This window comes from Mauremys reevesii, linkage group 8, assembly GCF_016161935.1.
Source record: "Mauremys reevesii isolate NIE-2019 linkage group 8, ASM1616193v1, whole genome shotgun sequence".
Lineage (NCBI taxonomy): Eukaryota > Metazoa > Chordata > Testudines > Geoemydidae > Mauremys > Mauremys reevesii.
In genome coordinates this window covers 19,889,614-19,910,520 of record NC_052630.1, presented here as the reverse complement: position 1 = coordinate 19,910,520, position 20,907 = coordinate 19,889,614, and the positions used below count along the sequence as shown (strand labels likewise).

General features: G+C 47.9%; 1 protein-coding gene across 2 annotated transcripts in view; it reads left to right on the top strand.

Moving 5' to 3' along the window:
* ERGIC1 (endoplasmic reticulum-golgi intermediate compartment 1) overlaps window positions 1–20,907 on the top strand; it is a 95,520-nt gene that overhangs the window by 59,767 nt on the left and 14,846 nt on the right. For both annotated transcript variants that reach the window (XM_039484291.1, XM_039484292.1), the window contains exons 4-8: window positions 5,683–5,777; window positions 6,839–6,963; window positions 14,755–14,859; window positions 20,181–20,241; window positions 20,725–20,825. In XM_039484291.1, the coding sequence (XP_039340225.1) occupies window positions 5,683–5,777; window positions 6,839–6,963; window positions 14,755–14,859; window positions 20,181–20,241; window positions 20,725–20,825 (487 nt within the window). The remainder of the gene's footprint in view (window positions 1–5,682; window positions 5,778–6,838; window positions 6,964–14,754; window positions 14,860–20,180; window positions 20,242–20,724; window positions 20,826–20,907) is intronic.

The following is a 20,907-nucleotide window of genomic DNA, read 5'->3' as shown; positions in this document are numbered from 1 at the left end:
GACAGAGCAATAACATACGTCCAACTTATTTTGCGTTAGAGAATTTGCTGTCCCACTTTTCATTCCTTATCAGGAATTGAGAAGATGAGACATTACATTGTATTAATATGATTCTTCCATCCACAGGCAGAGGAAGCCGATTGTTGAGCAGCCTTTGCAGGGGACTGTACTGCTGGGAGCTCATCAGGTGGACAAGGAAAACAATGGGTAGGCTCAGATAGTGTGTCTGAGACACTGAGCAGCCCTGCAGAGGCCTATGAGGGTCATCACCTAGGAAAGATGGAAAATCTCTTGAGATGACCCCTCTCTTCACAATGTTTAAATCCCAGCAAGGCTAACTGTCATCTGTTGGACCTGAGAGAACAATGCAAAGTGGGAGCACACTGACAGCAGGGTGTCCTTTCTCAAACTCTTGGGGTGAGACAGACTGTGGTGCCTGGGAGCAGACAATGTATCAGAAGAAAGGCAGCTTGCTTTGAGGAAGGCCCTTTGGGAGGGCTTGGACAGAGACTGAGGTTCAGAAGGATTAAACATGTCTCCTTTTGTGTCTGAAGGATCATAGGCATCTGGACACCTGCAAGTGCAGAAGTGTTTAATGTTACTGACCAGGGACCCTGGAAAAAATAATTCTCTTTTTGTTGGAGAAACAAAGCTGCTGTATCCCAAATGTCAGTTCTAAAGGCTCCAATTTGGGGAGTGGCTCATGTTTTATCTGGGTGAAATCTTGAGTGATAACGAACTGCTCTGTTACTGTCCCCTCTATCTGCATGTGCAGTTTTCACTGTCTGCAGGCTTGCCAAAGAATCCCTGAAACCTTCTGCTGCAAGTTTGTAAGCAAACTGCATGAGGGAGCGAGGAGCCTAGCAACATCTCCTAGGAATCTGAAGTATTTCTAGAAGCAAATCAGATTTGTTTCTGAGTGGATCATGGTTTATGCCGTGTAAGGAAGTCTCTCATTCTTTCCCCTGAAACTGACTGTTAACACTTGTGGTGGGAGCGGTGTGTCTTCTTCCACCTTCTCTTGTGCCCTCGCTTGCCCCTTTCATACACCTCAGGAGTAGTCCCTAAGAAAAGCCAATAAAAAAACCACAACCCCTGCCCTGCCACCAGAAGTAGCTGTGAAGCAGCAGTGCTTGCCTGCTGCTCCTCTGGTTTTGGGAGGGACTCATACCATCCTTTGAGGCTACAGTGCAGCCCTACAGGCAGCCACCTCTTTAGAATCCACATCTGAAATACTCCTCCTGCCCAACTTCACGATTATATTGTTTCTGTGACTGTCTGAGCCAAGCCATGGTGCAGGAATCTCACATTCCCATTGCCTGCCCTCCAGAAGGGTAGCTGTATGCATGGTGGCATAATCCCTTGGTCCGAAGCCTTTTCTTTTGCTGGAGTCTCTAGCTCTCCAGCAAGGGTTGCTAGTCACTGTGTCACAAACTGCACATATTATTTCCCACTTCACATCAGTGTTGACTGATTAAATAATGGGAAAAACCCATGAGACTCTTAATTCCCCTTCTTGGCCTTAGAGGGAGAAATGGCAACTGGACAGCGACTGCCTTAGCCCTGGTCTACACTGGGGGTGGGAGTCAACCTAAGATACGCAACTTCAGCTACGCAAATAGCATAGCTGAAGTCGGCGTATCTTAGGTCAACTTACCTGGCCGTGAGGATGGCAGCAAGTCGACCACTGCCACTCCCCTGTTGACTCCGCTTCCGCCTCTTGTGAGCTGGAGTTCGGAGTCGACGGGGAGCGCGTTCGGGGATCGATTTATCCGCATCTAGATGAGACGCGATAAATCGATCCCCGATAGATCGATCTCTACCCACCGATCCAGCGGGTAGTGAAGACCTGCCCTTAAATAAAGGGGCATAATACAGAAATCTGCCAGTTCCATGAAGACCCTAGTAGTGGCTCAGGGGGAGTTCATAGAAAGAGTGACCTTGATATGGGCGCTCTGCTTTAGCTACATGTTTCCAGTGTGTCTTCTGGGAGTGAAACTTCCAGTTCAGTGAAGGGAGATGACATTTTTTTTGAGGCCTTCCCCTAGCAAGCTAAGCCCTTAGCTCATTGTTAGGTGTGCAGCTGTGACCTGGTGGATGGAGCATGGGATGGGGAGTGAGGAGTCCTAGATTCTGTTGCTGACTCTGTCACTGGCTTTGCACCCCTGGGCAAATTGCCATACTTCTCTGCCACAGGTATCCCACTTGTAAATGTGAGTGATTCTACTGCTTACTTCCCTTTGTAAAGAGCTTTGAGAGCCACAATGAAAAAGCATTATGTAAGCACAAATTATATCATGCGAACTATTCCAGTACCCTATTATAATTGACCTTGGAGAGAATTAAGGTTAATCATGTATGAAGCTGTATTTGACTTTCTTGTTGGCTCATAACCTGAAAATGCCCAATAAAAATACTGATGTCCTGGGAGTATACCACAGTTCTTTGAAGTGATCAATGAATTTTTTAACCTGATACACATTCCATTGCTAGCTCAGGCATGGAAGCGTCTTTTTATTGGTAATGTTAAACTGTTCAAAGCAGTGATGGGATGTGGCCCAAATCTCAGACAGCAGAGAAGAGCTGGGAGAAAGCCGGACACTATTATGAAACTGACTGACTGACTGGTAGACTGGGATCCTGCTGGAAGTACTTATGGGGTGTAGAAAGCTGCAACATTTCTGTTAGGATTAATGCCTCTCTTGGCTGAGGTCACTCCTGGAATCCGTGTCACAGCTAAGACGTAATTTTTGGCACTACATAATTTTTCAATAATAAATACATAGAAGGTTTAATACCTTCTGTCAGGAAGGGGAGCTCCCAGCCAAGAAGCTTCTAACCAGGTCACAGATGAGCAAACTTGCCCTTCCCTCTGTGTCATTTTTATTAATCACATGAAATATATGTTAGGTAACTATTACCAACAGCTTGTCAGACCAGTTAACAGAGAGGAGACCGTAGCAATGTGGAGCTGAACACCAGCACTCTTTTGGTTTCAATCAAATGCCAATCAAATGCACTAATCTGGTGATCATTATCTTCTCAACCAAACTTGTAGTTACCTGTTTCCCTATAGGCAAACCCATCTCTCTGCACTCCCTACTGGATAAATAAGTCATGCCATTCACCAGCTAGAAGCTCATGGCCCAGAGATCGGCCCTCAGAGCAAAAGCACTTTTGACTCATCTTTTAGCACCCTTCATCTGTATTGTCTGTTAGTTCCTCTGGTCAGGGACCTTTTTTCGCTTTGTTTGTCAAAAGGGCTTAGCACACTTTTGAGCACTAGATAAAAAGCAATGTGGCGTTCTCACTGCTGAAGATAGTAAAGCATATCTGCAAAAAGTAGACTATTATATCATATATATTACATATTGGCAGATACAGCCACTAATGTGCTTATCTGGTCTGGCTGGATAGCACAGAGATCGAAAAGATCTCCTAGGTCAGTGGTCCCCAACTTTTCAGTGTGCGCGGGTGCCGGCCGACTAACCGCCAAAATGCCACCAAGGAGCGTGGCCACCGGACAAGCAGCCGCCGAAATGCCGCTGAGAAGCGGCAACGCCAAGAAGCATCGCCGCTGAAACGCCAACGAGAACCAGTATCATCAAGAGGTGTTGCCACCGAAACGCTGCCAAGAAGCAGCAGCATTTCGGCGGCGACGCTTCTTGACATTGCCGCTTTTCGGTGGCATTTCGGCAGCTGCTTGTCCGGCGGCCGCACTCCTTGGTGGCATTTTGGAAAATTTCAAGAAAGGACACGTACTACTTGCTTGTGGCTTCCGTCCTGGTCCCTGTGCTGCTCGCTTGTGTGCCACTTTGGTCCCTGCACAAGTGATTGCAGAATGGCGCCAGAAAGGTCCCTACAATGGGGGAAGGAACAAAGCTGCTCTGCCAAGGAACCTTTGGCAGAGGATTGCCAAGGACCACCAGGAAACATTTTCCTAGAGATCTCTCTGGAGGATTCCCGTGGGCATCAACACCCCTGTTCCGCCATATTGATTACCTGCACAGGGGAATGTCAGCACACAGAAATACAGCCAGCCTTGTACATTTCTATACCCTGAACTCAGCTCTGCACTACACAAACTACAATCACTTACCAGGTGTCTCCTCTCCTGCTTCTTGCTCACGGGAGAGCAACTGCTGGGGCTGGCTAGACACCTCCGGAATGGTGAACAGTTCCTGGCTGCTTGCCCCACCAGGTGACCCGCTGGGAGCTCCACATCGTCATCTAACTCCACCTCTTCATCAGTGACTTTGTCCTCTGGGTTAGGTCTTCTTTCCACTACCCTCAGGCCCACCGAAGTATCCACGGGGCTCTTGGCGGTAGAGGTGGGGTCACCCCAGAGGATAGCATCCAGTTCCTCGTAGAGCCAGTGGGTCTTAGGTGCAGCACTGGAGCAACAATGTCTCCTTTGCCTTATGGTATGCCTGCTTCAGCTCCTTTATCTTTGCTCTATACTGCAGCATGTCCCAACCATAGCCCTTTTTGCACAAGCATCACAAAATCTGCTCATAGATATTCCAGTTCCTATGGCTCAAGCGCAGCTGTGACCACAAATTCCTCTCCCCAGATACTGAGCAGATCCAACAGCTCAGCCACGGTCCAAGCGGGAGAGCGTTTGCTGCAATAAGCCACCCGGGAAGATGCAATGAGACCTCTCCACGTCAAACCAACAGGAAATGGAATTTCAAAAATTCCCAGGGCGTCTAATGGGGAGGGGCGGATGGTTGTTTACCTGGCTGCAGGGCAGAGGAGTTCAAATTGTTGCCCAGAGCGGTCAGGATGAGTATTGTGGGACACCCCCTGGAGGCCAATTAAATCGATAAAATCAAGCGTGGTGTCTACACTGGTACTTTGTCGACAAAAAATTTGTGCAAAAAGCCTTATGTCTCTTATCGGGGTGGTTGTATTTTGTCTCCAAAACCGATCACTTTTGCCGCCAAAGGTCACATCGCAGTGTGTATGCATTCACTGTTTTGTTGACAAAAGCTGCCTTTTGTCAACAAAATTCTTTAGTGTAGACAAGGCCTCAGAGGAGTTCTATGTGGCTCAAAAGCTTGTGTCTCTCCAACAAATGTTGGTCTAATAAAAGATATTACCTCACCCCCCTTGACTCTCCAATAATATCTTTTATTGGACTAACTTCTGTTGGTGAGAGACAAGCTTTTGAGCCACACACAGCTCTTCTTCAGAACATCTTACATCCAACATATCCTGGGACAGACATGGCTAAAACTTTGTATCTTTTTCAGATTATAGGCTTCCTTCTTCCTAAGGGGGGTAGGAGTGCCATAATGCAGACGGCTAGTGCCTTTCACCTCTAGAAAAAGCAATCTTGTTTCATGTCACGAGTGGAAACCCCTTTTGGGGGGAGTCTACAACTTTTTTTTTAATGAGAGAAAGTGAGTTGACTTTGTTTCCTCCTGGAGTGAGTGAGGTGGGTAAAGCCCCTCTGTCCTGCAATTGCTATGAGCAAGTTATAGAGTCAGGTTGCTAGTGTCTATACCCATCTGATTTCACATCTCCTCTGAAAGGCTTTCTTCTCACTTAATTTCTGAGCCTTTTTAGCGCGTCACACAAACTAACCCAAACTTTCCCTCCCTGTGCAAATTCCCCTACTGAACAGTAGCTGTGTGTGTGAGTTACAAAGTGAAACAATCTGTGCTCATCTCCCTGCAGAGTTAACGAGCTCTACGTAGACGACCCGGACAAAGAGAGCGGAGGTAAAATAGAAGTGAATCTGAACATCAGTTTACCGAACCTGCACTGTGAATGTAAGTGTCTCTGTTCAGGCCTAGATTTCTTGCTGTATTTCTAGAGGAGGCTACTCAAAGCTCTAAGTTTACTCGTTTAACGTGAGATCTGAAAGCAATCCCCACCCTATATTTTGGTGAAATGTTGTTGCCCTTTTCTTGTAGGGAAGAAATAAAAACTCTACCTTGTCCAGTGTATTGTTCTTCCCTTTCTGGGTAGTATGACTGTAGAGAGAGGCTTTTCTATAGTGTGTTGTCATCTCTATAGGGAATCAGTTGTACCCATGTTTACACAATCCAGTGGCCCATGTTTATACAATCCAGGTGTGGGAGGGAGGTCAGATTTCTGCAGTGGCTGAATCTCTGTAAATACCCTACTACTTCACATGCTAAGCCAAGTCATCTTTTTCTTGCACTCCTACCTAGCAATGGAATATGACTCTGTCCTCCTTCAGTTCTGACTGGTGACCCACCTCCCTTAGTGAGATCTGACTAAATCTGGTTCCTCTTTCATGGTCTGCTCTTTTGTGTCTGGGAGTAAGAAACCTTTGAGTTCTAATCACAGCTGTCTGACTCAGATGTCACATTTGGCCTTTGGGGGGAGAGAGCTCAGTGGTTTGAGCATTGGCCTGCTAAACCCAGGGTTGTGAGTTCAGTCCTTGAGGGGTCCACCGAGGGATCTGGGGCAAAATCAGTACTTGGTCCTGCTAGTGAAGACAGGGGGCTGGACTCAATGACTTTTCAAGGTCCCTTCCAGTTCTAGGAGATTGGTATATCTCCAATTATTAACTTTTATTAACACCTAACTTCTCTGCCTCACTTTCTCAATCTTAAAAATGGGAATTAGGCCCATCTCCCAAGGGTGTAATGTCTAAATTAATATTCATAAAATATTCTGAAGCTGAAAAGTTCTTTGGTGATTATTCCATCACTGCTGATGGGCAGCAATGACGTTTATTTTAACAGGTGAATTTACTTGAACGATTCTGTCAAATGCCAGGAAAAAGTTGTTTGTGCCCACAAAGAATTGTGCACACCTGTTCCTTCTCATAACTTTCTCTGTGTTTATCTTTCCTGGGTAGTGGTTGGACTGGACATTCAGGATGAAATGGGAAGGCACGAGGTTGGTCATATTGACAACTCAATGAAAGTACCTCTCAATAATGGGGATGGCTGCAGGTTTGAGGGCCACTTCAGCATCAACAAGGTGAGTGTGAATGACACCTATTGTGGGTGTAGGGTGGTTTGGGAGCAGCTGGCAAGCCCCATGTGCAAAGCACTCGTGAAAGTCTACATCTGAATGGTTCTGCAGTTATTGTGGTTTCAAATCAGGACGTGAGCTCAGCTCCCTGATGCTGCAGTATAGTACTAGGAGGAGAGGCTGCACAGTTAGACCAATAGAAGTATTAAATCAAGCACCCATATACCCTTGTCTAGAATGACATTCCAGGTGTCACCTCTTGAATAGCAGAAAATAGGCCTGTGTTGTGGCCAACAGCCCCTTTCATTAAAACAGGCTCTAATGTCTTAGTTTGTGTATGAGCCATTGGGGAATGCAGAATGGCTGCTGTTTGTCCTCCATAGTCATAGAATATCAGGGTTGGAAGGGACGTCAGGAGGTCATCTAGTCCAATCCCCTGCTCAAAGCAGGACCAGATTTTTACCCCAGTTTCCTAAATGGCCCCCTCAAGAACTGAACTCACAACCCTGAGTTTAGCAAGCCAGTGCTCAAACCACTGAGCTATCCTTCCACAGCACCATATGACTCACTGCTGTTCAAAGAGCTTTGGCACATTTTGATCCAAACTCTCTCCTAGTCCAAGAACTGCAGAGTGATTGGAATGTTTGCCCCTTGGGGATGCCAGCTTGACAGAAATGGCTTTGTGTTTAGATGGGGTGGCATGAACACACGTGAGTCCATACGTGCACACCTATGTGCTGTGTAGAAATGGAGCTCTGGCATGCTCTGAGGGAATGAATATACAGGCCTAGGGAGGCTCCTCTCTGGGATGGGTGTGTCCAGAATTGGTTACTCTTGCTATGTAATGCTGCAGATGACTAAATGGGGTGTGGGGATTGGGAGGGTGTGGCTCACTGGCAGCTTTATTCATGCCTTGTCATGTACTACAGAGGCAGCCAAATCCTGCTTCCTTCTCCCCCTCCCAGATCATGTTAAATCACATCTAAAAATAACAGACAGAACCCCTTGCTTACGCTGTGGCATGAAAATGATTTAGACTTGCTTGTTTCTTGAAGCATAGTCTTTTTTCCCCCCTCTCTCCCGCATTGAGCAGCCAGCGAGACTGATGACTGACTAGATACTAAGCTGGGGTAGGGCTCGGTGCAGTTTAATCTTTTTGTTCTGAAAGTCTGAGAGCTCCCTGAAGTGTAGGGCTAAGGTAGTTAACTCCCGTCCGGTACGTGTAATGTGTCTGCTTTCTGGCACAGGTCAGAGCCAGGAGGCTTGCTGTATGTTCTTCTTTCACAAAGTAGGAATAGGGTGATCTGCCTGATGCTCTCTCTTGAATTTTTGTTTTTGTTTTTATTATTTGGGTAATACATCAGTCTTGGGGCAGAGGTCAAACCCAGGAGCTCTGGCTCTAAAAGCATGAACCTCTACTGTCTGAGCTAAAAGATCTCAGTCTGTTAGCAAAAAGGCTGTATGGACTTATGAACCTCTTGGATCCAGCCACTAGAAGCAGACAAGCCATGCTGTGTAAGCATGGGTTAATTTGCATTATGGTAGGATCTAGAGGCCACAGTCAGGGATTTAGATCTCATTGTGCTCGACACTGTACACACACAGAATGAAGGCATGATCTTACAATCGCAGGCTCTGATTCTGCAAACAGCTAAGCCTCTCTGAACTCTGTGTATGTGACTAGTCCTGTTGAATTCAGTGGGACAGCTTGTGCGCGTAAAGTTAAGCACATGCTTGAATGTTTGCTCCGTAGGAGCCTAACAAGTGTATGATAGCATATGGCAAGACAACCAGTGGGTACAAGTGAATGGGAGGGAGCGCAGAGAGCAGCAGTGAACATTTTACTGTTCTACAATGCATCAGTTGTTTCTAGGTGTTGCCAACCACATCAGCACTCAAGATCCTTTTGTTCTGACACCAGTCCTTTGCCCTGAGCTGCCAAGGAAGATTTTCCTGCCCCTTCCAGAGCAGCAGTTGCATTGACTCTGTTGAAAGCCTTCATGGTGCAGTTCTAGTAATCACATTCTGAAGTATCTTTGAATTCCAGAGTGATCCAATCAAAAATGACATGAGAGCGGCTGCTTTACACTGTCATGGCAACTGAAATCCTTAGGTGAAATCTGTGTATGCAGAAGTTACTGTTCTTAGAGTACTTGCTCATGTCCATTCCTTATTAGGTGTGTGTGCTCACCACGTGCACCGGTACCGGAAGTTTTTCCCCTGAGCAGTATCCATAGGGGACCGGAACTGGCGCCCTCTGGAGTGGCACCCGCATGGCGCGATATAAGGGGTGCGGCTGGCCCCCCCACCCTCAGTTCCTTCTTGCTGTCAGTGATGGTGCTGGAACTTCTGCTGCTTTGGCTAGCTTTCGCTTAGTTCAGTGTCTTACACAAATGTTTCTTTGTAAAATAGTTATATATAGTTTAGCATTTACTCTTTGTATTAGTTCTAGTTAGTTGGTCCCAGACAGGACTCCCCCTAGGGACGGGGCATGCCCCGATCCCCAGGCTTAATCACACGTATGCCCATCAGCGACCTGCACGTTAGCTGTTTAAGGTGTCTAGGAGAAGGACACATAAGTGATAAGGGTCGTATCTGTAAGTCGTTCAAACCCAGAATGAAAAATGAGGGAGACATCCGTCTCAGGGCACTCCTGATGGAGTCAGTACTGACCCCGGCACCGGAGCAGAGGTCCGACTCAGCCCTGAGCAATGCAGCGTCGGTACGGAGTGCCCCGCTGGTGCTGTCTACGAGCCGACACCGATTTCCCCTTCCCAGCTCCAGCCAAGAAGCCCAAGAGGTCCCCAAAGGGAAGATCTCCCACTTCCCATAAGGGAAAGGAGAGGGCCAGAGGAGAGCCAGGATCTGTGCTGGGTGGCTCAACATCTCTGTGAGGGAGTCGGGCCGCAGCTCATGTTGAGCGGTCAAGCCCCTCCCGTACTATGCCTGCCACACCGGACAGTGACGAGGGCCTCTGTCAACTCGAAGTTCCGTCGATGCCCAAGGCCCTGCAGACAGCGCAGGAGATTCTGATGCTACCGGTGCCACCCACACCAGCTCTGGCGGTACCCAACCCAGGGGTAAACCTGCTTTGGGACCGTTCCTAGTGTCCCTGCCTCAGCAGCGCTGCCCCCCATTGTGGGGGATGTCCCGCCAGCGGTTGCCCGCACAGAGCCATCATGCCTTGGACATTGGGAGGCAGGCTCAGAGAAGCCCTCTTCGGTCTCTGGACCCTGGGCACTGACAGCAGGATTTGAGGTGCAGCTTGCAGGTACCCTGGCGCAGACCTGCGGAGGTACGCGCCCCCCGACATGAGTGTCGAGACCAATTCCTTGGGTCTCCAATGCCTCGGCACCGGTCCTGCGACCAACTGGCAGAATGGAGTCACCTGCTCAATGGCATCCGTCGCTGAGATGCGAATCCCCTCAATCGGGGAGATGCTATCGACGACCAGCCCACTCAGATTCCTGGTCCCACTTAGATCCCAGTACAGCTCAAGCAGTGTGAAGCATAGATCGGTGGTCTACTGACGCAGATCCACCGAATGACGAAGATCCCCAGGGTCCCACGGGAGGAACGTCTCCCGACTGGACAGGTCAGCGTCGAGGCACAGTGGCCAGCACTGCGGTGAGGAGGGCCGCCGGGCCAGCTGCTCATGGTCATTCTGCAGCGTCCATTCTGCTTATGACTCTGGTGCTGATCAGGAGTCCCTGGCAGCAGGACAGGCCCCAGCACCAGTGGTACAGTCGGCCTCGTTGGCATTGCAACAGACCCTGTGACCTCCAAGCCAATGGCTGGCAGCATGGTACCCTTGGAATCCATGGGGTTTCACCCAGCTTTCCCAGGCCTCTTGATCAGTGGCGGGGGCCTCAGATAGGCCATCGGCTGCAGCATCCTGCCCTCTGGAGGTAGAAGCCCCACAGGGGAAGACCCCCCCCCTCCCAGGGCCATGAGGAACTAGGGGAGCAGCCAGTTGGACCATCAGGAGATGTGGATCCCTTGGTGCTGGCTTCATCCTTATCACCAGACAAAGCGATTACGGGTCCCCCTCACCCAGTTCCTCAAGATAACGCCAAGGCTCATCAGAAACTTTTGAAGAGGGTCACCTCTAACCTGGGGCTCCGGCAGAGGAACTTGAGGAGCCGTCAGACTCCTTGTTCGACGTCCTTTGCTCCATGGCACCCACTAATGGCTTTACCCCTACACAAGGGGGTATAGAAAATAATTAATACCGTATGGCAAATCCCCTCCTCCCTGCCATCCATCTGAAAAAGGGCTGAGTGCAAATATTTTGTGCCAGCTAAAGGCCATGAGTATCTCTATACTCACCCGGCCCCAAACTCCCTGGTAGTTGAGGCCATTAACCAGAGGGAGAGACAGGGTCAACCCAGGACTACGCTCAAGAATAAAGACTCAAAGTGACTGGATCTGTTTGGGCAAAAAATATATTAATCTTCCAGCCTTCAGTTGAGAGTGGCCAATCACCAAGCCTTCCTTGTCCGCTATGACTACAATATGTGGCAGCCTATGGCCAAATTTGAGGTCTCACTGCCCGAAGGGTCCAAGAAGGAATTCTGGGCAACCCTTGAAGAGGGCATGGCTGCAGCAAGAGTGGCCCTCCAAGCAGCCTCGGACGCAGCAGACTCTGAGGCTTGCACCATGGCCTCAGCCATCTCCATGCAAAGGGCATCCTGGCTGCTCTTCTCGGGTCTGTCAAGGGAGGCTCAGCAATCAATGCAGGACTTCCCTTCGACAGCCAGGCTCCGTTTGCAGAACTGACGGACAGTAGGCTGCATGGCCTTAAGGATTCCTGCACTGCCCCTGTACCTTCCCGGTCTAGCCCGTAAGTGGTTCAAACCACAACAATCTCAGGGCCAAGGGAGTCAAACCCGCCAGGAGCCCCCCCATAAGAAGAGTTGGGGCTACAAGTGCCACCCGAGCCACCCACCTCCTCGCTCTGCCCAGTCAGGCTTGACCCACAATAAGCAGGGGGGCAAGCAAGTGTTTTGAGGGTGCACTCGAGGGTGACCTTACCTCGGATCCATCTGTCCTGCTGTTCTCCAACTGCCTTTCTTTTTTCCTGCCCGCATGGACAGCTATAACTTCAGACCTCTGGGTCCTCAGTACTGTGGAGGAGGGTTATACCCTACAGTTTACTTCCACCACCCCTTTCCCCGTACCTCTTCAGGATCCTTCTCATGAGAGTCTCCTCGCGCAGGAGATAAAGGGGTTGCTACAGTTGGGTGTGGTGGAAGAAGTTCCTCTCGAGTATAGGAACAAGGGGTTCTGTTCCTGGTACTTCTTAATCCCAAAGGCCCAGGACAGTCTGCGTCCCATCCTGGACCTGAGGGACCTCAACGAGTATCTAAAGAAGCTAAAGTTCCACGTGGTCTCCTTGGCTTCTGTCATCCCCTCCCTGGATCCGAGAGACTGGTATGCCGCCCTTGACTTGAAGGACGTGTACTTCCATATAGCAATCTTTCAAGGTCACAGAGGCTTCCTCCGGTTTATGCTGGGGCCCCACTACCACCAGTTTATGGTCCTTCCGTTTGGCCTGGCAACAGCACCCAGAGTGTTTACCAAGTGCATGTCGGTGGTGTCTGCTTACCTTGGGCATTGGGGCATCCAGATCTACCTGTGTTTTGATGAATGGCTAGTCAAGGGCAACTACAGGTCTCAGGTCCACGAGGATGTCGCGGTGCTTCAAGCTGCGTGCCACTCTCTGGGCCTACTGGTGAACAACAAAAAGTCTGTTCGTTCCGGTGCAAAGAACAGAGTTCATCGGAGGAGTGCTCGACTTTACCCGTGCCAGAGTGTTTCTGCTGCTAGAAAGGTTCCAGACGTTGATGTACCTCATCGTGGAGGTCTCTGCATTTCCCTCGACTACGGCCAGGGTTTGTCTGCACCTGCTGGGTCAGATGGCAGCTTGCACATACGTTGTCCGTCATGCCAGGTTCCAGATGTGGCCCCTGCAGCAATGGCTGGCCATGATCTATTCCCAGTCCAGAGATCACCTGGACAAAGTCGTTACCATTCCCCCAACAGTACTTGCCTCACTGCGATGGTGGGCCAGTCATACGACGGTCCTAGAGGAGGTTCTGTTCGACGCCTCCCATCACACCATTGAGTTGGTATCAGATGCCTCGGACTTCAGCTGGGGCGTGCACCTCGGCAACCTCCAGACCCAGGGTATGTGGTCCCTGGAGGAGATGACATGACACACAAACGTCAAAGAACTCAGGGTGGTCCGCTTGGCATACGGAGTTTTCCTACCTCACCTGTCGGGCAAGGTGGTGAGAGTTCTGAAGGACAACATGGCCTCTATATTCTATATCAGCAGGCAAGGGGGAGCATGTTTGTCGACTCTCTTCCAAGAGGCATCTGTTACAACCTGGCGAGGGTTCTGCTGCTGCTGATTGTCAGATGCCACTCAATGAGAGCGCAGGCGTCTTTGGCGGCCTTCCTGGCGTACATCCCTATCCAGGACATCTGTAGAGCTGCAATGTGCCCCAAGCGGCCAAAAAAAAAAAAAAAAAAGAGCAAGCTGCGGCAGTGCGATAACGCCACTCCACTCTTCGGTGGCAATTCGGCAGCAGGTCCTTCGCTCCAAGAGGGCCTGAGGGACCTGCCGCCGAAGACCCGGACGTGCTGCCCAGATAGTGACTGGAGTGCCGCCCCTTGGTATTGGCTGCCCCAAGCACCTGCTGCTTTAGCTGGTGCCTGGAGCCGGCCCTGTTCAGCAGAGTGGTGTTGCAATCTGCATGTCTGTGAACTCCTACCCATCTCCAGGGGTACTGCTTTGGAGTCACCTAATATGGAATGGACATGAGCAAGCACTCGAAGAAAAGACAGTTACCTTTTCTGTAACTGGTGTTCGAGATGTGTTGCTCATGTCCATTCCACAACCCACCCTCCTTTCCCACTGTCAGAGTTTCCGGCAAGAAGGAACTGAGGGTGGGAGGAGCTGGCGGCGCCCCTTATACTGTGCCATACGGGCGCCATTCCAGAGGGTGCCAGAGCCAGTCCCCTACAAATACTGCTAAGGGAAAAACTTCTGGCACTGGTGCATGTGGCGAGCAAACACACATAATATGGAATAGACATGAGCAACACATCTCAAAGAACACCAGTTACAGAAAAGGTAACTGTCTTTTTCCCTAAGTTAACAAAATAAGCCTGTTCTTGAAGGGGCTGGAAGCTGAAAATCTGACCAGTTTGTATGTATACGAAGCCTCTAACTCCTTATATTTAAAAAATAAATAAATCTGCTCCCTTTTATTCTAAATCTTTTTAACAGAACAGTGCACATGAGCAAAACTACAATAAGACTAGTACCCATGACTTTTCCAGGCAGCTAAACAATAATGGGTTCATGTACAAGTGTGAATGTGGGAGAAAAATTCTAGACAATTATTTTTCACTTTCGACAATCGTAAATCTTCATTTTGATGGGGAAAGGGAAGGTGTGTCTTGGGTCTTGGGAACTGGAAATGTTGGGGTATGATTTTGTTGAAAGCATCTGGCAAGCTTATGGAATGTTATATGAGGGCACTTGGGTCTTGTATTTTGTGATGTAAGCCGATCTCCCCTCTATGTGCAGCATTACCTCACAGGCCAGATGCATTATGGGCTTTCAAACTTTCTCTGTATTTCATCAAGTATTGGTTGCTGCAGAGTAGACGGGTCTATGATCTTATCCTTGTGGTCCTATTTGATGTTGTGATACCTAGTAATGCCTAGGGAAATAAAATATAGTCATGTGTTTGTTTTGTTTTTTGAATGATTGGCTGACTACAGGTTCCAGGTAACTTTCACGTGTCAACACACAGTGCCACTGCACAGCCTCAGAATCCTGACATGACGCACATCATCCACAAACTCTCATTTGGGGATAAGTTACAGGTGAGTCTCCCTCCTTGCTGTCTACAGGGGCAGAGGAACCAGTCTTCTTTTTACTACATTTTGGAGCATTTTACAAAAGGGCTGAGTGTGGTGGGGAAGGGCAGGAAGGAGCTGTATTCTCATTCACAATAGAGAACTTTAAACTTCTGTGGCTGTGTTTCATCTATAGATCTCACAGTGCTTTTGAAAAGATGGATAAGTAGCCCTATGCTTACTGTACAGATGGTGATGGGAAATGGAGGCACAAAAAGGTTGTGATGTCACTGGCACCACTAGGAATAGAACCTAGGAATCCTGACTCCAGATTCCCTGCTACAGCACTTGGCAAGTTGCTTTGAATATTCATTTTGCACTTGTAGCTTCAGTTAGTGGCTTTGTGGAGACTAGGCATGTACATCAAGGGACTACAATACCACAGGAGTGGTGGTTGAGAACATATGGTACTGCAACAAATTCTAGCCCCATATCACCCTTCCTTCTGCTATGCTTCTAAGGGAGATCAAAGATTAGAAAGTGAGACATCTAGCAACTTCCCCCTTTTCGTGGGCAAATTGAGCGGTTGTTCAAAGCTGCAGCCTAGAGCTGGGGAGAAGGTGAATATGTGCATTTGCCCTATGGCTAGGGTTTCACCTGGTGTGCTGTATGTTATTACATAATTCCTGACTCCTCAGTGGAGACAACTCTCAGCCCTGCACCTCTGTAACTTGTTTCCAGAAAGCTGAGTTCATAGGGATACAAAGGTGCGTGCACACACCTATTCCATGATTTACCCCCCAACACGGCTTAAACAGAGCCTCTCTAATTCTGGTTCCTCAACACAGACATTTCATTACGCTGCTCCCTGTTCCACAGATGCCTGCTTACTCCAAAATCTTTGTAATGCTAATGAGTCTGAAGCATTGCTTTGTAATCCTGTATTTCTTTCTGCTCCAGCTTCCTTTAGGACATGTCTTGTGTTGGAGCATTGAAATATTAGCATATTGATTAGTTGGTTTCATGTCTGTAAAGCACTTTGAAAAATAAATCTTAACTTTAGTAGACATGGTGGTTCACTATAAGAGGTAAGTGCTAATAGGGATTGCAGACGTTGTGTCCCCCAGCATAGAAGTATTTAGCACATGATATAGTCTGCCACTCTCCCAGATGTAGCTGGCTATTGGTGTGTGCCATTACAAGTTGATTCAGAAATCTCATGCCTCTAAATAACACATGCTGTTCAGTCACCTCTATCTCTTCATGCATGTGCACGCACGTGCTGCTGGCACAGTAAGCAAAACCATGAGCTAAAGGGCATGTGACATGGGAGGAGATGTTCACTACTCTGCTTCTAGCTAGACTGAGCAAGCACTGGTGAGAGCTACTGAGGGTATGTCTACGCTGCAGCCAGAGTGGTGTTCTCAGAGCAGGCACATAGATGCACTAGTTCTGCTTGAGCTAGTGTGCTAAAAATAGCAGTGTAGCTACAGTAGCATAAACAGCAGCTCAGGCTAGCCAACCATGCACAAGCTCACCTGACCTCCTGGGTATGTACTTGGGTGGCTAGCCTGAGCCATCACCACAGCCACCCTGTTTTTTTAGCATCTTAGCTGAAGCGGAGCTAGTGCGTCTGCACTGTGGGACGCATACTGCCAGCTACAGCAAAAGACATATCCAGAGTGATTTCGTGAAGGGGGGTGTGTATGGATTATTTTATTGTGGTCTGGGTATAGGCGAACTTTCTTTGTTCAATATTTATTTTTGGTTTCACCTGCCTCTATCTTAGGGTATCTGCTGATCTAATAATGGGTTGAAGGGCTTCCCTGATTCCGTTGTTCTTTACTGTGTCATGCCCTGAAATGTGGGTTTTTCGTAAACTCCAATTGCAAAAACTTCCCAGTTGATCCCTCAAGGGATCTCCCCACCTCTTTTTGCTGACGGTCTAGGAGAATATTTATCCCCTCTCTCCAATAGTGAAAAGCTCATTGGAGTCTCAGAGGCTGTGCTACGTTAGGCTTCATTAACCTTTTCTACATTTCATCTCAGTAGTTCCTGCATTTGAAGTGCAGAGCTCAAAATGGGGTGGGGTGTTCTCTCCAGTACACTGGATGACAGCGTGCTCTAGTTGTTAGAGCATGGGACTGGTGTTCAGTAGATCAGGGTCTAGTCACTTACCTGTATCATACAGATGTTTTGTGACCTTGGGTAAACCATTTAACAACTTTGTGCTTCGGTTTCCCTGTCTGCAAAATGGGGATATCTCCTGCCACCAGTCACCAGATTGGAGGGTGGCTGGGAAATGGTGGTGGTACTCCTCCAAGCTGTGCCCACAAAATAAGCTCTGTCCACGTAAGCCACCAAAATGAGACGCCGCTCACTGTAAATATGATTGCTTGGATCCTTGGGCTTAGCTTCTGCCCAATTGGGATGTGCGTCATGGGGGTGGAATCTTCCAGGCACCCCCTACTTGTGGCACAAAAATGAGACATCGCTTTCAGTAAACTGTGCAGGTTTGGGATCCTCGCTCTTCTTGTTTACAGAGAAGAATGAAATAATTTAAAGGGCAGGTTTTTTGCATTGTAACTATGCCCTCTTGAACCCTCGCCTTGCAGGACGTTATACCTAAAGCTTGTGGGTTTTTGACATTGGAAAAACTTGGGGAATGTTTTCCAGACACTGAACGTTTGCTCCCAAAGTCCGTTGTACCTTGGCTGTGTGCTGTTGTGCATGGCCTCCTAAGGCTTGTCTGCACTAGGCAATCTTACAAAAAGTATCCCACCAGTTTTAGCACTGTTTCAGCTGAACTGTCATCAAAATAGATGACCACCAGAGTTCAGCCAAGGATCTAGCAACCCATTTTTACTAATATTTTAGCTAACCCTTCTGAAAAGCAAGTCTAATTGAAATAGTGGTTTAAAGACTGGTCTGGCTGCTGGAACCTTGTCTAAACTACATTTCCTATTGGTTTTAATAGTGGCTCAAGCTGAATTGGTGGGGAAACTTTTTGTAAATTTCCCTAGTGTAGACCAGGCCAAAGTACTAAGTGGAGCAGAAGCACTACCACTAAGATCAAGGACATTGGGAGAACTTTTATATGTATAATGTGTCAGAACTATTATTGAGTGACAAATCTTGCCCTGCCCTTACCCTGGTAGTTTAAGCTTAACTCTGATGTCTTGTGTGTATCTCAGGAAGGGTTGGACGGTTATGTAATGCACAGACAATCCTCTGAAATAGATGTTTACCTGAGCTCATCCCTTCTGAACTAGTTTTGAAGTACCACAGCTGCCTGTAAATATGCTGAGCTAAACCAGCATTCCATACACACATCCATGCTCCTATGCCTGCTAATCACACTTCCAGCTGTCTTGCTTTTCCACCTCTTCAAGGTATTATGACATTGAAAACCACCAGGCATTCTGCTGGCATGTTGCAGTGGTGGGGCTTGATTGCACTGGTTGGTCGCTTGTAGTACAGGTAGCAGCTCATGTAAATCAAGCATGTATGCTCCCCCACATGTGCTCCATGTTTAGATTATGTAGAGATCACTGTTATTAGGCAGACTCCTGTTCTGAGCTTCCCCCAAAGTATCCCATAATATGAGGACACTTCTGCTTGACCGTTAATTCCTTTGTGGGGTCACTTCAGTGTGTGGCTTCTTTTGGAGAAGGGAGGTATTCTGAGTTGTCTTCAAAAAGTACTTGATTCTGCCAGGATTAACTATTCAGTTATTAACGTGCTCTACCCTCTGAGCTGAGGCTTCAGGCTTCATTTTCCCTGCCAGGACTTGTACTGGAAGTTGATGCTGAAGGAGTGGTTGGAAGAGCTGCTGTGTCATAACAGGTGCCATCTTTCAGATGAGACCTTAACACCCCTTCTGCCTGTCTCAAAGGGCTATCCTAGTAGAAGTTTGACTCCTATTGCATGTATCAAGAAGAGCTGGGCTTAACCCTGTTGCCAAGTCAAATATCCCCCTCTCTAGATGAACTGATGTCCAAGGATGTGTGAACAGTAGCACAGAATGCTGTCTGCCTGCCTAGTTACTACACTGCTACTATCCAACTCAGCACTGTGTAAATCTTTTGAGATACCAGCAGTCTGGAAGGCATTATAGAAAACCCATTTGTGCTTCCAGTTATATTTGTCACCTGCATGTTACCTGTTCCATCAGTTCAATTTGATGAAAAACAAGGAATTTGTCTTGCTAGAATTTTCTTTCCTAGGATATTGATAAGGGACCTTGTTAGCTTATTTCTTTCCCAAACCATCTTGCTGTGGAATAGTGATCAGGGAAACATGCCGTAGGACCAGGTGGATGTGTCCTATGCAGTCAAATGCTTACAGCTGTTGGAAGGACGGTGGGCAATGCAAATTGGTGCAGTAACTTGTTAATGCAGTGAAAGCTAGGAGGACACAACTCTTCCTCCAAACAAAACTGCTTATGTCTGTAATTTCCCGGCTAGTGGATATCTCTTCTCCTTCTATATATCTTAATGTGGCATGTATTGCATTGCAACCCTTTGACTACAGTTGCAGGACTTCTGTATAGCTTTAACCATTCCAGAAATTTCCCAAATCAATCATTCTATTGGTGGATGTTGGTCCTTATTGTTTTCAACTAATTCCGTTAGCCTCTACCTTAGAGGAGTGGGGAGTAATGGGGGAATCCAATTGATCTGTGGTGAGGGGTTGGGAATGCCTAACACTTGCGTGCCTGGAACTAACTGCTAAGGAATGGATGGCCTAGCTGGCATGTCTCCTTCCCTTCTTCCAAGTTAGTGTGTGTTGTTTATTCTAGGGATGCTGTCTGAGTAGAAAGCAGGCAGCTCCAAGTTCTGCCCTGAATTTGAATCTTTAAAGTGTGACTCCCAGCAGGCTATAGTCTCTACATTGTATTTGCATGTACTAGAATGATGAGAGCTTGCTAGTGCAAGCTTTTATTCTCCAGCTGGGAGATTGATCCTAATTATGGGTTGATGACACCACCCACCAACGCGGACTGGTGTGCAATGATGTCATAGTTTGCCATGGAGACCCACCTCAAAGCTTCAGACTGACTTGTGTTTCCCCACCAGGCACTTCCAATTGGGGAGTGCTCCCTTGGCTGAAGCAGTTCAGTGTGGACATTAATGTTAGATCTTTGGAGGTTGATCTTACAACCTCACCAATTGGAGCCAAGCCTTGTGGTAATGGCCACGGAGAATAATTTGTGCCTTTTTCTCATTGGGTTGAGGCTTTGCATTTGGGAAGACTGAGTCAAACTGGAACCTTCAAAGGTGGGGAAGCAAAAGCCCAAAGCACCACGTATAGAATATAACCACTGTATGTGTCTTCTTGCTCACCAGGTCCAGAACATTCATGGAGCATTCAATGCCCTGGGGGGAGCAGACAAGCTCAGCTCAAACCGTATGTATTGTCAGTACTTCCAGGGCTTAGCCAGCCCACTGATAGTGGGCAAAAGCAAAATGAAAACCAGGATATTAATGCAACACTGATTAGGGGGCCAGATAAGCAACCAAAGGGACCCAGGCATCAGTGAATGGGATTTCGATTCCCACCCCTGGCCCTAGGGAAGGCCTAGTCCACAGGGTCCTTTGCTACCTCCCTCTTGCACCCTGGATTTTGTTATCGCTGGCATTCTCTGCAGCTTAATTATGATCACCTGCTACAAGAGGGATTAGCTGGGTATCACATGGATTGTAGCAAGTCTGAGCAGGGGGCTTATGGTATTTGCATCTGTATACTGCTCTTCTAACCCCCACCCGCTACCACCATTACCACCAAAAGCACCCCTATCCTTTACTAATAGCTGTCATGAGCTCCCACCCTCCTTCTGGGGGCATGGGCTTTTTCACTGGCTAATCTATCCTTTCCCTTTCTGACTCATAGCCCTTGCATCTCACGATTATATATTGAAGATAGTCCCCACCGTGTATGAAGATATGAGCGGCAAACAGCGGTACTCATACCAGTATACTGTAGCAAACAAGGTAAGGCTGGAGGTGACTGTTACGTAGGCTTGCCATTGGGGAAGAAAAACCCAATGAGTTCATAGGAAGCTCTTTACTTAAA